This window comes from Acomys minous, assembly GCF_964271855.1.
Source record: "Acomys minous genome assembly, chromosome: 2".
NCBI lineage: Eukaryota > Metazoa > Chordata > Mammalia > Rodentia > Muridae > Acomys > Acomys minous.
In genome coordinates, this window is record NC_140484.1 from 140,615,135 (window position 1) to 140,629,118 (window position 13,984).

At 49.4% G+C, this 13,984-nt stretch overlaps 1 protein-coding gene across 1 annotated transcript in view; it reads right to left on the reverse strand.

The window, feature by feature from the left end:
• Positions 1 to 941: 941 nt before the first annotated feature.
• The window catches only part of IRAG1 (inositol 1,4,5-triphosphate receptor associated 1), a 110,089-nt gene continuing 97,046 nt past the window's right edge, over positions 942 to 13,984 (reverse strand). The window contains 3 exon segments of the mRNA XM_084802297.1: positions 942 to 2,410; positions 5,823 to 5,957; positions 7,181 to 7,300. Coding sequence (XP_084658423.1) covers positions 2,167 to 2,410; positions 5,823 to 5,957; positions 7,181 to 7,300 — 499 coding nt within the window. The 3' untranslated portion in view covers positions 942 to 2,166.

Sequence of the window (13,984 nt, forward strand, 5' to 3'; positions counted from 1 at the left end):
TTGGCCTTCTCTCTCTCTGCCATTTTCCAGCCCTGTAAAGATGTCCCTTCAGAAACAGCATATTAAAGTGAGGCCTAGCTGGATAGGCTGGGGGCCATGTCTCTCTGAAGGGAGTGATTACATGGAGTCTGGTTTATGAACTTGGAAATGGTGTTGCTATAGTCTAGTTACAGTCTTGCTCTCTCAGAGAAAGATAAAAATAAGATGAGGTCATGAATCAGTCATGACAGCTTTTCTCATGGAGACAGGAATGGCCTTGGAGGTGACAGTATTGGGAAACCTCAAAATGTCAAGTGTTCTAGGCTGCTCTCCACCTTGGCTGTTCACTTGATCTTTTAACCCACATTAAATGATTCTCTCCCAAGTGTGTCCCATGCTAGGTACCTATCCAGGATATGGTAAGACTTAGCATCTGAGGGAAAATGTTCAGGGAGAGATATGTACGTAAGTTAGACAGTAGGTACAAGTCAATGATTAACATGTAACACTGGGTGGGGTGCCAGCATTATGCTGGGTGTGGGGAGAGTGTGCAAGGAGTTCACTGAGGTCTGTATAGACGGGTAGTGTTCACGCTTGGTCCTCAAGAGTGGTGAGAAAGAAGAAAGTGCAATGACAGGAAAGATGCTTATGAATTAAAGTACGGTGTGAGAAGCAACTTGGGATCCATGGCCGGTTTGGAACAGCTGAAGCGCCAGCTGGGAGAGTGTGATCGGACTGAAAGGCACCTAGCTGGGAGGCCGTGGAAGGTACGGTCTCTGGAGCCACACCACTCTAGTTTGAATGACTTACTTACTAGCTATAGATGCTCAACATGTTGTATCATTGTGTGTGTGTGTATGTGTGTGTGTGTGTGTGTGTGTGTGTGTGTGTGTGTGTGTGTAGTCTTGTGCCATTTATGTGTTTTCTTATTTAAACATGGAGGTAGTCATATCCATTTCAGGTTTTGTTTTTCTTGAGGACTAAATGGATTAATACTTAGATAACACTGAGACGTTTTGGCTCACAGTAAGTTCTACATTGAGTATGAGCAACCAAAACAACGAAACAGAAGAGCAGCCACAGCAGAAGCCTATCTCCAACTGATGAGAGCGGATGAAGCTAACAGCCGACCGCTGTAGAGAGACGCCACGCTGGAGGTGGGATGCACTCCCTTCAGGTTGATGCCGATGCCGAGCAGGTCCTTGGAAGAACACATGCAGGTTAGAAACAGCAGGGGAACTGCAGCCCCTGAGGTGCAAGGCAGAGTGAGTGTCTGGAGTGGAAGGCACACCTTTTCTTACTCAGGAGGTGAGTGGGCTAACTGGGTATGATCACTTTCCAACGGAGCAAACAACCAAGGAACAGACTGGGCCCGACAGCAGCTCCGAACCGGCATCTGAAGTGAAGTGAACGTGTTTTCTCAGGGTTTCAGACATCTTCAGAGTGTGTGGAGGGCTCCCTGTGTCGGTGCGCGGTGCCTACCACTCCATATGTAGTGAAAGCCAATTGGTTGACATGGCATGGATGCCACTGAGCAGAGCACACTTCCAGAGAGTGGGTGTCTGTGCACAAACACGTGTGTGTTGTCCATGTGTATACAGATATGTTATATATTCACTCACGCCTTCCTGTTTCCCTTCTAGCATGGGGCTACTTCTAGCCTGTGTACTTTTACAAGAAAGCTTTCTCGCTCTCTGAAAAGAAATGACGATTCTGAAGGGGAGAGGGAAGGCAAAGGAACGGCCATGATAAATGAAGTGGGAAGTGGGAAGACATTTGTGTTTTGTCTCCAGGTCTCAGGTCTGATCCTTGCGGTCAGTACTGGCCATTAAGTGCGCTTCTTCCTGACCATGAAACCTATGGAGGAAAAAGGGGGGAGTAGGCTTCTCATCCCCCTGAATGAAGGGGTTCCAATCCATCTGAGCCAGGGGGTCAAAGTCCTTAGTGAAGGCTGATTCTTTATCCACCAGACACTTTGCCAGAGCGGTTTTTGTTTATCCCTTCAAAGCATCAGGTTACTGTGTGTGAGTAGCTTCCACGGAGGTGAAAAGTGACAGGAGAAAGCCTCCTTGTTCCCCAACGGCATGGGCGGCCCCATGCGCACACCTGGGCCCGGCACGCTGTAGTTGGGGGCAGGGTGTTTGGATGGATGCACTAGAGCAGGGCATGGCTGAGGAGTCCGAGGTCCTACTGCTCTGCTGGCAGCTCCTGCTGCAGTCCCGAGCTCCACCAGGAGTCCCGCTGGGCTGCGGAGCAGGTGGATCTCCCGGCGTGCCCGTCAGCTTGCTCTGTACAGGAGTTATAGGAGCTGTACAGCCCAAACACAGCACTCAGGACCAGCATGACTGCGGCCATCATCCAGATCACTTGCCAGTGTTGACACAATTTGGGATACATGACTTGTAGGAAGTGGACCAGTTCTTCAAGTTTGCTGTCAATGAAAATATAGAGAGATTAGTGTACTGGGCACATATCTGATGGCCAGAGCCAGGCTTCTCTGCCTGGGGATACCTTCTATGCTGTCTAAGGCAGAGGTTCTTAAGTTCAACCAGACAGAGCGTCAGCTGGCAGACTGTATCCACAATATCCCACGTTCTCCTTGCTTATTTCCCACCTTTCTATCAGCCCATCCTCTCTCGCTTCAGCTTAGCAAAAAGACTTTTGACCAGAGCTCCATCCTAGAGCTTTCGAGAGGTGTCCTGCACACATTAAGCAGGCTCTATTTTTCTCCTGTGTCTAATTCCAACCCTATGATTTGCAAAGCAAGATTATTGAGGGTTACCAGACCAAACAGGTGAGGAGAGTAACTGAGGGACTCCTGGAGACCCCATGTCCCACACAGCCGGATGCCCAGAAAGCTGGAAGCGTGAACGGAGAACTGTCAGAAGCAGGTGGCTTGCCATGGGTGAAAACTAGTCAGCAAACGCCCTCCTAATAAAGGGGCCAGATAATTAGAATGCTTGCCTTGGGTGCCAGGGCCACACGGGACAGCTGTTTGTCCCTTGTCCATGTGGAGAGCCTATCAAGGCATCCCAGCTGCACACGTCATTACGTGGATTGGAAGGGGACTGGTTTCAGCTGTAGAAGCCATTATGTGGCAGCTTAGTATTTTCACTTCTGAGTAAAACTGGCCATTTGCACAACCACTGGGAAGGGAGAGGTCGGAATTACAAGCTTCCTTCTTTCTAGCGCTGAGTCCATCTCTGGATCCTAGTTGGGTGCAATTAGAATCCAAAATGGTGCCATTTTTCAAGCTGCTGTTTTATGGTCCAAAACAGGCTGCCCGTGTGTGGAGAATTCCACTCTAAATCCACACTTAGAGATTTATTTTTCAAGTATGTGTAGGGAAGGGGGCGTACTCACACTGGAGTACAGGTGCCTGTGGAGGCCCGAGGCGACGGATCCCCTGAAAGTGGAGTTGGGACAGTTGTGCCATGACGTGTATGCTGGGAACTAAGTCTGGGTCCTCTACAAAAGCAACAAGCGCTATGAATCGCTGCGCCATCTCTCCAGCCCCAGTGTTTTTTAAAAATGTATGAAACAGGATGTAAAACTCTGTGTATGTGTGCACATGTGTATGCATGTACATGTGTGTGTATGTGTATGTGTGTGCGTGTGTGCATTCCCTGTGGATACACTTGGAGGCCAGCAGTGGAAATAGGCCACTTCCCTGTATCCTTCCCTATCTCTCTGAGGAAGGGTCTTTCCTTGCGCCTGGAGCTCATGTTTGCTCAGGTCGGCTGGAAGCCAGCAAGCTGCAGTGACCCTCTTGTCTCTGCCATCTTGGAGCTGGAGTTACAAAGTGTGCACAGGACGCCTGGCTTGCTAGTGAGTGTGCTAGGATCCAAACTCTAGTCCTCACGGTTGTACACCAAGTGCTCTTAACAGCTGAGATACTTTCCCAGCCCACCTGGAACTTTTGATGACTTCAGATTCTGCTTGCTTGGGAGGTATCAGCACTTTGCAGAGGGCTCTGCTCAAATGAAGGCTCCTGCGGGCGACTCTGGGACTAAGGGGCTCCACAATAGGCTGAGAGTCTTCCGGCATTAAGCAGGATGGCTCTTGGGACCAGTCTGGTAGGGGCTCTATGGCAGTGGGTGTGCAGTTTATAAGACAAATGTCCTGAGAAGATGCGCTGAGTCTGAAAAAGCGCAGCTGTGCTTCTGTGCTGATGGCACAGGACCCTTTAGGAGGCCTGCTCATCTAAGGAACTTATCTCCTCAAAACCTAAGACAACTCTAACCAGGCATGAAGGGTGGGAGTCTGAACAAGGCCTCTAAAGGTCCAGGTGCTGCAAGCTGGGCAGAAAGGGACCCAGGCAAAGCCTGGCTTTTCTGGGCTCTCATGAGCCAGGAGGGAGCTGCCATTTGCCAGAGATTGAGTTAGCTAGATAAGGCCTGTTTCTTGTAAGCCAAACTGTTTATAGCCATGTGCTTGCTCTGTTTATTTCTCTTTTGTTCTTTCACTGTGTGGTAGTGTTGGAAATTCTAGCCTGTCTTAGATGAATTCAAGGTGCCAAAGAAAGGGGTGTGTCCAGGCTTGGCTTTGACAAAGGAGGAAGGGAGGCGTAAGGATGCAGTTGCTTGGAGTCAGGGTTGGGCTTCCATGGTTAGACTTCCATGGTTATCATCTTTCCAACCTTCACTTGCTAACTTATTCATTACATATAAGTAGGCTCTGGAGCTTGCCAGAAGGAGGCTCAGATCCCAGACACCGTGTCTGAGGTCACGGGCAGATGACCAGGCAGCTAACGGTTTTGTCTGGGGAAGCTCTGGTCCTGAGGGTTTCTGAGCGAAGTGTTCCAAGACTGCTGTAACTGTATTTAGGAAAAACAAAGCAAAACCAAGGTTTTGATGTACTAGTAGAGACAGGTAGACAGAATATATGAAATTGGGGCTTTCCTGAAAATCCAGGGTGTTGATGTGGTCCTCACATTGATAGATCCGTGTGTGTCTCTTCTTAGGGACAGCTTATTCTGTCCTTAAACTCATTTCTGTGTGGGACAGTTTTGGCCTAGGAGGGTTGTGATCTCATTCCACGGAACACCCTGCAGGCAGATGAGGTTCTTTCTATTGGTCTTGGTCTGCGGGTGTACCTCAGCAGACGAGCTCTCGCCCACCACAGACAAGCTCCTGGGTTCAATCCCTGATGCCAGTTTTGTTTGGTTTTTAATAGACTGTTGACTGTTCTGTGTAGTAAAATGAGACCTACACCTGCAGTGGAACAAGCTGTGGGTCGCAGACTTTCTCTCTCAGTGTTTCATAGCCACTTCCACTGCTCAGAAGAAGGCAGCGTGAAACAGAAAAGATTTTATTCCCAACCTGAAGTGAAGACGCCGTGCAAGTGACCAAGTGTTCGGTCAACATACCAGGGGCCTGATAGAGACTGAACTTTGCCACTGACCTAACTTTGTTCCCTGCCTCATGTGTTCCCTCTGCCTCCTACTAATCTTCTTGTTCCTGTCCAAACCCTCCCTAGAAATCCAGGCCAGCTCCTTTGATCTGGACTCTTATATGGCTGTGGCTGTGGCGTGGGCGGCTGTGGCATGTGCTGCCCAGAGCTTGGTCCACTAAGATTCCCTCTTCCTTTCTCAGCTCCTAGGAGCTATTAATGGCTTCCGGCCTTGTCCACGACCACCTCCGACCCCTCAGCTCTTACAGACGTGCCCCTGCTATCTTGACTTCCTCTACTGTCCGTACTTATATCTCCTTCTTGAGTTCTGTTGACCAAGATCTCGGGTCCCAGATCCATTGCTATCCAAGACTGACATTTCATTCCATTTCGTGCAACTCAAGGGTTAAACAACTCGCAGCCCATTTGGGACCCCAGTGTAGGCTTCCAACCTGCTCCTCTGATCCTGCTCTTCCTCCTCAACTTCTTCCACCTCCTCTGGTTCCTCGGGACTCTCCGTTTTCTGTTCTTCCTCCTCTTCCTTCAGGTCGTGCAGTTCTTCGGTCTTCTTTACCCCTTCCTGGTATCTGGAGGGCAAAAAGGAACAACTGAGTCTGGGAGGGCCAGGCACGGGACATTCTTGCCTGAGACTCTGGAGGAGGGGAACTCAAGACCGCTCCCCCCCCCCCCCCACTTCACGGCACACTTCCTATGGCTCCATACAACAGGAAAAAGCTGGGACGCTTTCCTGAACTGCAACCCGACACATGTCAGTACCATTTCCCCTCACTCCTCAGCCATCCTTCCTGTTTGTGTGATGGTATGACAAACTGACTGGGGAAAGGCTGTGGGACAGGGTCTGCTGCCGGTTGTTATCCTACAAAACATTCCCCCAGGATGTGACTGTGCTTTCCCTATACAACCTAGAAGCTTCAACTTTGGTGGTGGTGGTGGTGGTGGTGGGCTCATCTCAGGGTACTGGGGTACTGCTCAGAAGTGCCAGGGCTTGACATAGGGAGGTACCCATAAAATATTCACAGAACCAATGGAAGGATTTTGCTCTCATGCTTCTGAGGAGAACCTTCCTTAAAAGCCCCTGGTGACCCCTCCTGGGACTAGCATTTCCCTGAATATAATCTGCTCACTTGTCTGCTAGCCAGGTGCCTAAATTGGTTTGGCTGGGACAACTCCACCCATGACTAAGTGACTAGCACACCGATGCCATGGGGCTCTGTGCCCGTGGTAAGCTGAACCTCCCTCAGGAGTCCATAAGGCACCATGCTAGGCTAAAGGTGAGTTTCTATCTGGAGTCCTGGACCTTTGACCAGCTCAGTGCACTCTCCCAGTGACTGAGAGCTGGCCCTGACTGCCAGCACAGCTCATTGAGAGACAGGCAAGGGGGGAAGTGGTGAGGCAACGGCAGGAGGGAGGGGTTCTGACTCAGAGAACACCAGGGTAATTCTAGGAAGCACAGTTGAAGGTGCCCTTGGGCACTGTTGGCAGTAACACGACAGGTCTGCACATGTGTCAGGTAGCCTCAGGCAGCACCAAGAAGGACCTAGCCCAGGCCCTTGGCGTTTAGACCTTTCTAGGCAGCGGCATTCTGCCTGAAAGAGAAAGGAAAGTAGTCCAGCCTAGCCACTGTCTGAGCACATGCCATGTTCTGCTTTTCCCTTTGTAGGCCTTTCTTCACTGAAGGAGGATTGGGCCCGATGGTTGCTTCTCGAAAACTCCTCAGAAGCAAGCCAGGGTGTGGGTAGTTGCTTCTGAGACCGGCCAGGTGCCGTCGGGGTGGCGAGGTCTGACTCACCCTTTGTTGTAGGTTTCTTCCTCTGCCCTGGCCTTAGTCTCCTGGCTCATCTCCTCCGGGCAGCTTGGGAGTGGCGCAGGGCCACAAGCGTCACAGTCAGACTCTGCATTTGTCTTTCCGCTAGTGAGAGGAGGGCAGTACAGGGCGTCATTGCGGGGACAAAAGCGTATCTTTGGCATGATTCCTGATTCAAAGAGGAAACTCGGGCTCTTTTGCTGGCCTTTGGGTTTTAAACGTCTACCTTGGCACAACACTTCACAACGACCTGCTCCATGACTCCCCCCCGACCTCTGAGGAGGCAGACACTCCATCATCTCCTTCAGCCTGATGTTCCCTAATCCAACTTTATTCCTATTTCAGGAGCTGCCATGAGTGGACAGGCAAGAGTCACAGGCAACAGAGAAATGCCACAAGGAGACAGACTGAAACTCACAGGTCCTTCTTTTCTCACAGTCTGTCTTGTGTCTCGTGACTTTCACTTATTCTTTCAACCATGAGGAGAGTATGATAATGTTACAGGTATAAGACAACGGAGAATTGTAAAGAGAAAAGGAGAAACCTCTTTTTTTTTTTTTTTTGCCAATGTAGTGTTTTGCAGAAGGAAAGAGTAATCATATTAATCATGAATCATAACACTTATGAAAATAACTATTCAGTGACAGAAAATGGCTAGTAGAGGGCGTATTTAAAGTTGATAGTCAAAGAAAACCCTCTCTGAGGTGCCGAAACGGAATCCCCAGCTCAGTGATGAACTATGCGTACAAAGATTATACGGGGCAGGGGACGGGCGATATATCGATATATAGACTCGGAGATGCAGTGGGTTGCTGAGAACAATCATTACGGCAGGAGCTAAGTTTGGAGCAGAATAAATCGTCATGCAGATGAGGTGTCCGAGAAGAGATGTTGAGTGAACAGTTGGGGACGCCCAAGTGAGGCAGAGACGCGTTCTTGGCTAGAGATATTCACTTGACGTTGTAAGAATGCAAAGAACAGATGGTGGCCTAAGGAGAAGGCGTGAGGAAAGAGGAGCAGAGAGCCCAGGAGCAAGTCGCAGTTATCTTCACACTCCTCTCAGGGGGAGGGTGGAGGCCTAGGGAGTCAGGGGGAGAGGGCTCGCTGTGTCTCGCTGCGTCCCTGGCGGTGTCTGATATGCAGGGCTCACGTGGAGCCGGGAGGTGCTGGATGAATGCGCTTAGTGAGGAATAAGAGGAACAGGAGAAGCAGAGCCGTGGGACGCTGGCAAGTCTGCTCAGGTCAGCGAGCGGCTCAAGGAGGGCAAGCACATCAGACACAGGGAGGAGGGGCCCAGCAGGAGGCCTGGGAGAAGATGGCCAGGGGGACCGAGTCCTTGACTAAAGGAATCAAGACCTTAGAAAAGTAAGAGAAACCTCTCTTTAATTGCGACAAAGAGTAGAAGAGAAGGGCAGTGGGGTGGGGGCCTGACCGAAGCTGAAACGCTTTTTTGTAAGAGCAAAGTCAGGTCTTCTCCAGAGAGCGAGGGTACAGCGGTCTGAGAGGGCTGAGACGCTGCAGGGAGGCCAAGCATCATGTGGGATGGCGGGAAAGTAATCGCCTCGGGATGGCTGGGCATGCTTGGAGCCTAATGTGTGGATGGGACTGGAAGTTCAAAGGAGGCCACCTAAGAGCCACGCCTTCCCTGTAGGTTCACCCCGCAGCCACCTTGCAGCCCCTAACCCCACTAGGAGTGATGGTGCCATGGAGGAGCCAGAAACAAGGCAAACGCTGTACGCTGAACCTTCTAGCAGGAAGCTGAGGGGTCACTACTGCCTTCCTTAGGCTGGGTCTGAGCCTTCAGCTTGCTTCCTCTTTCCTAGCTTTCCCTCAGACCCTGAAAATATATGTTCATTAGGCTGGGAACCCAAACACATCGTGAACGAGGACGATAACGCTCTAAAAATACTGGCTATTCATAACATTTCTCCTCCTGCAAATTATACCCCCCACTCCCTTTCCCTGTGGCCTTTGCCTAATGTGCAGTTTCCTGTCTGTCCACTGCCTGGAGCAAGTGAAGAAAAACACAACTAGAGTCAAGGGCAGGGACGGTCATTATTTCACGAAGCATGTTTATACACTAGCAGAGAAATGTGGCCATCTTTTCTCTGTAGCTGCCCACATTGGAGCATCCTTAAAGCTAAACAGATAGAAGAGAACTTGCCTGAGACAGACCTGGTCCAAACCCCAGCCATAAGAGACCTTAAACCACCAGCCTGATGTCGTGCAATCTGGTAACCCCCTTGCCTGGAAGGGATGAGGTCATTCTAACAGAAAAGACACCTGTGGCCTTTCCTTGGCGCTCACACTGGTGAAGCAATGTACCCTAAGAAACTGAAATCCCCTAAGAAATCTCATGCCAGTAGAAGAAAAGACTAGAAGCCTAGGTCAGCCAGAGAGATTTGTCTCCCAGAAACAGACTTGCAGCTTCCCTGATCACCTTGCACTGCAGGCTGGAGCTGAGACCAGAGGGTCAGTGATGGGAGGGACCATCACAACTGTTTAGCTGTACGTACCTTTTGCCCTCTACTTAAACCCAACTCCTCTGTCAGGACCCTGAAGATATATTGGGCTGAGGGTCACTGGATCTCTTTGTTTTCTTCCCCGTAAAACCATATTAAAGAAATCCTTTTCTGCTTTCTATTAACTTGGCCCTTTTAATTGGCTGATTGAGGGTAGGTAGTTGAGCCTGATTTGTTAGGGCTGCCAGGACACAGAACAAATAGTGTGCAGGAAGGTGTACATTTAGCCCTGCTGTAGGTTGATGCTGACACACTTTAACTAACCCTGTCCTTGGGAGGAATTCCTTCCTGGCAGATAAGAAACGCAAGCTCGGTACTTGCCTACGTTCACATGGCTCATGTTGGTTGGGCTGTCCACTTTGGCGCACTAATTTCACATCAAGATGAGCTTTCTCCCTGGGGTGCTCCTTCACCTCTCTCCTGGGGCTCTGACTGGTGTGTAAGGCCCAAGGCATCTGTGGAATGAAGCTATTCCTACCACATTCCCACCGCCAGCAATGTTTCCTCCTCCACAGAGTGCTTCAGGCAGGAGAGGCTGGGATGGCCTTGGTCTAGCACCAGGCAGGGAGCTGGGATTGGAGGTGGGACACATATAGTAATATGTAAATGTTGTTGTCATTTTCCGACTTCTAGGCCAAGCTTGGAGTTCCCTAAGTATCTTCTCCAACTCCCTGGAACTTTCTCCTTGTGCATCTTTAAGACTCAGATCACATCCTTCTCATCTGTGGGACCTTCGCTGATGTTCTACTGTCTCCCAGGCCCACTGGCTAAAGGGTATCTGTCACCACACCTCTGTAACAAAGGGAGAATGTTTTCATACCTGCCCATCCTCCCTCGGACTGTGATCATACGGAGAGGGGCTGTGCTTGAATGGTGCCCTGTACAGACTAGAGTCCTGTGTTACTCCAACTCTACAATGTGTGCCTAATCCCCGTGAATGAAGTTAGTGAAGTGACAGATCCTATCTGTAAATGAGGATTTCCTGAGAGCCTAGAAATGGGGTTGGGCTAAGAGAATCCATATTCATTCTTGTAAAGGAGAGCTGAGCACAGTCTGTCCCCGCCCCAGGCATCACCGGGTGGATTTCGGCATCCACCCTCAGCCTGGCATCCTGTGCTTTCTTTCTGGGGCAATCCATTAAACTGTAGCTGTGGTTAGCATTGTGCTCCACCCTCAGGCACATGAAGTCTGTTTGTTCAAAGTAAACTGTTGGCCGAGCAGGTCATCAGTTTATTGGTGAGCAGTATTTGAAAGTGACTCCAAGCCTTTCTGAAGGGCAGGTCTTGCCTATTGGGCTGAGAATGTTGCTAACTCATCCCAACTCAATGGCTTCCTTTGATAAGCCCAAACCAGAGGACCCGAGCTATGGGGCCTGTCCTGACTCCCTCACACCCAGTCCCAGATTCTTGGTTAATAATTATCCTGGAGTATACTTTTATCCAGAATATAATCAATAAGGGCATAGATTGTTTGCTGTGCAAATTTAACAACCCTGGCTGCTTCAAAAGCATAGAAGACTGCAGCTAACACCACCCTGTGGCCCACAAGCATTGAGGCCTGTTCATGAAACTAATGTGTTAAGACCCCCACATCTCGATAGATGTGAGGATATCCTACTGGGACTCTAGGTGAGAGAAGTATGGGAGAATGGGGAAACAGAAGGATCCAGAAGGTCCTAGAAACCTAAAATAAGAACATTATGACAGGCGGATCTGGGCCCAAGGGTTCTGCTCAAACTTTGCACTAGCCAAGGACAATATGTGCAGTAAACATCGAACCCCTACCCAGATCTAGTCAATGGACTGGACATTCTTCACAGTTGACTGGAGAGTGGGGTCTGACTTTCACACAAACTCTGGTGCTCCATATTTGACCACGTCCCCTTGATGGGGAGACCTGGTGGCACTCAGAGGGGGGATAGCAGACTACCAAGAAGAGACTTGATACCTTACGATCATATACAGGGGGAGGAGGTCCCCCTATGTCACAGTCATAGGGGAGGGGAATAGGATGAAAGTGGGAGGGAGGGAGGAATGGGAGGATACAAGAGATGGGATAACAATTGAGATGTAATATGAGTGAATTACTAAAAAAAAAAAAAAAAAAAAAAAAAAAAAAGACTCCCACATGCCAGCTTTGCAGATCCCTTGGTGAGTGGCTCTGACACATCCTCTCACACGCTGCTCTGTCCTGCACTCCATGCCCAGCTAACCTCTCCCTAAGGGTCCTTTTTTCCCACCCTTTCCTCTGTAGCCACTCTGAATGGCATCTGTTCTTCTATTATGAGGTTAAGAGCATAAGCCACGCCTTTTTCCCCTGTGTAAATTCAGGGAGCATATCTCCAAGCACCATCTTCCTCATCCATAAGACAGAGATATTAATAATGTAATTACCTCACGAGGTCCTTGGCAGGATTAACAAAGAATTAGGAGAAAAGGTGCCTGGCACACAAGGAATGAGCTGTAACTTATGTCACGAATTAGCATCACCACCACCATCAGCATCTTCTTCCCTTGAACTCACTGCTACCTCTGAATGCTATTAACCTCCTGTTTACCTGGTCAATAACAACGCCTTTAGGCTTAACTTTAAAAGCAGAATCCTAGGGGGAAACGCTTTCTGAGCTCCACCCCATCTTCCACCCACGCAGGGCTAGGGGCACATTTTCTCATGTGTTGTCCCTTTGGCAACCACACTTCCTTATGACAACATTCATCACACTGTGGAATAATAGGCTGCTTCCCGGCTCACTTTCCCACTAGACTAGCCACCTTGAGAGCATCCCACAGGGCTGACCCCAGAGCACTCGTCAAAAGAATGAAAGAGTAAAAGATCACAAACATACAGCTCTTCCCACACGTATCTTTAAGGATAACTAAAAAAACCACTCTCTAGCCACAGGTTTAAATCTGTATGTTTCTAGACCTTTGCTGAGTTGAAAAGTGGTTTGTTATGAACTGGCTGGTGGGAGCAAGACTCAGAACACACTATGCTCACAAGGGACACAGTACTGTCAGCTGCTCTGCACTGTGGACTGGCCATAGGCTACTTGTTCGTCCTGTCACGTGCCTAGCCTGTTCTCTTCAGCTTAGGAAACGAGTATCGTTTTACATGAAGCTCAGTGCACCTAGGAAGGTCTGATCAATTATAACATGTTATTTATCTTCAACAACATGACTAAGCTAACTGGAGTTGGTGGCATCTATCTATGAGAAGAGGACACAGGACTTAATTTTGACTTGCAAACTATTTCATTATTGGCAGCTTGGGGGTCTATGATGCTTCCAGTTCTGTGCAACTGGTGCCTCTTCTAAGTCCACAGGGAGGAGCTGATATTGTGGCCTCCCTTCCTTTAGACTTCCCTCTTTGCAGTCATCTTTACTTGCATGTATTTCCGGTAGCTGGGTACACAGCGTACACATGGCCAATGACAATTTCTAGTTAGCTTAAGAGGGAGCTACAAACTTCCTCCGAGAAACTTCTGGCTTGACTCTGAGTCTCACTTTGGCCTCTCAGCTCCTGATTGTAAGCCTGTGGTTGGTGCCACCATCCCTGATCCTCACGCATTGATACCACAGATCTGGGGCTATCCCACAGATCCTCCTATGGAGCACATCTCAAGTTCTTAATAATTCCCAGTGTCTCGGACATGAGTTCTCAGCAGGCCTGACTGTTAGTTCTGAGTGAGCCTGTGAGGAGAGCAGGGACCCAGCTCTTCTGCCCTGGCTGGGTCTGTAGGCCTGGGGCTGGGAAGAGGACCCTGATTGGGTGTGCTCTAAAGTGGACTTGTGAGCCTAAAGTGAGGGCTCACAGAATTTTAGTGAGCATAAGTGATCATTTCTAGGTAGATTCAGGGGCCATGAACTCAGCACCGTGGCTCCATGTGGTGAGATTTTATAGCCTGTAGTCACCTTACTTTTGTTTGGTAAATAATTTGCCATCTCTTGAGAGTTTTCCTGGAGTGATCAAGAAATGAGAGGAAGGAAGGGGACACACTCGATGACGTAAAGGACCTATGTGCTGGTAGGTGACAAAGGGCTTAATATTGGGCAAATGTTGACAGTAAGCAGAGGTGTCTGTAATGGGAACCTAGCCGTCACACGTACTGAGGGTGAGGAACTCAGGCTGCGTCTGGACGTAGGGAGCTGGGGAGCCTCTCTGAACTGACACGGCGCCCAGCAGTCACAAAGTCAGATAACACAAACCTACTAAAAAAATACAAGCAACAGAAACATGAAAGCCACTTCCAGGCAAAGAAGGAAAAATG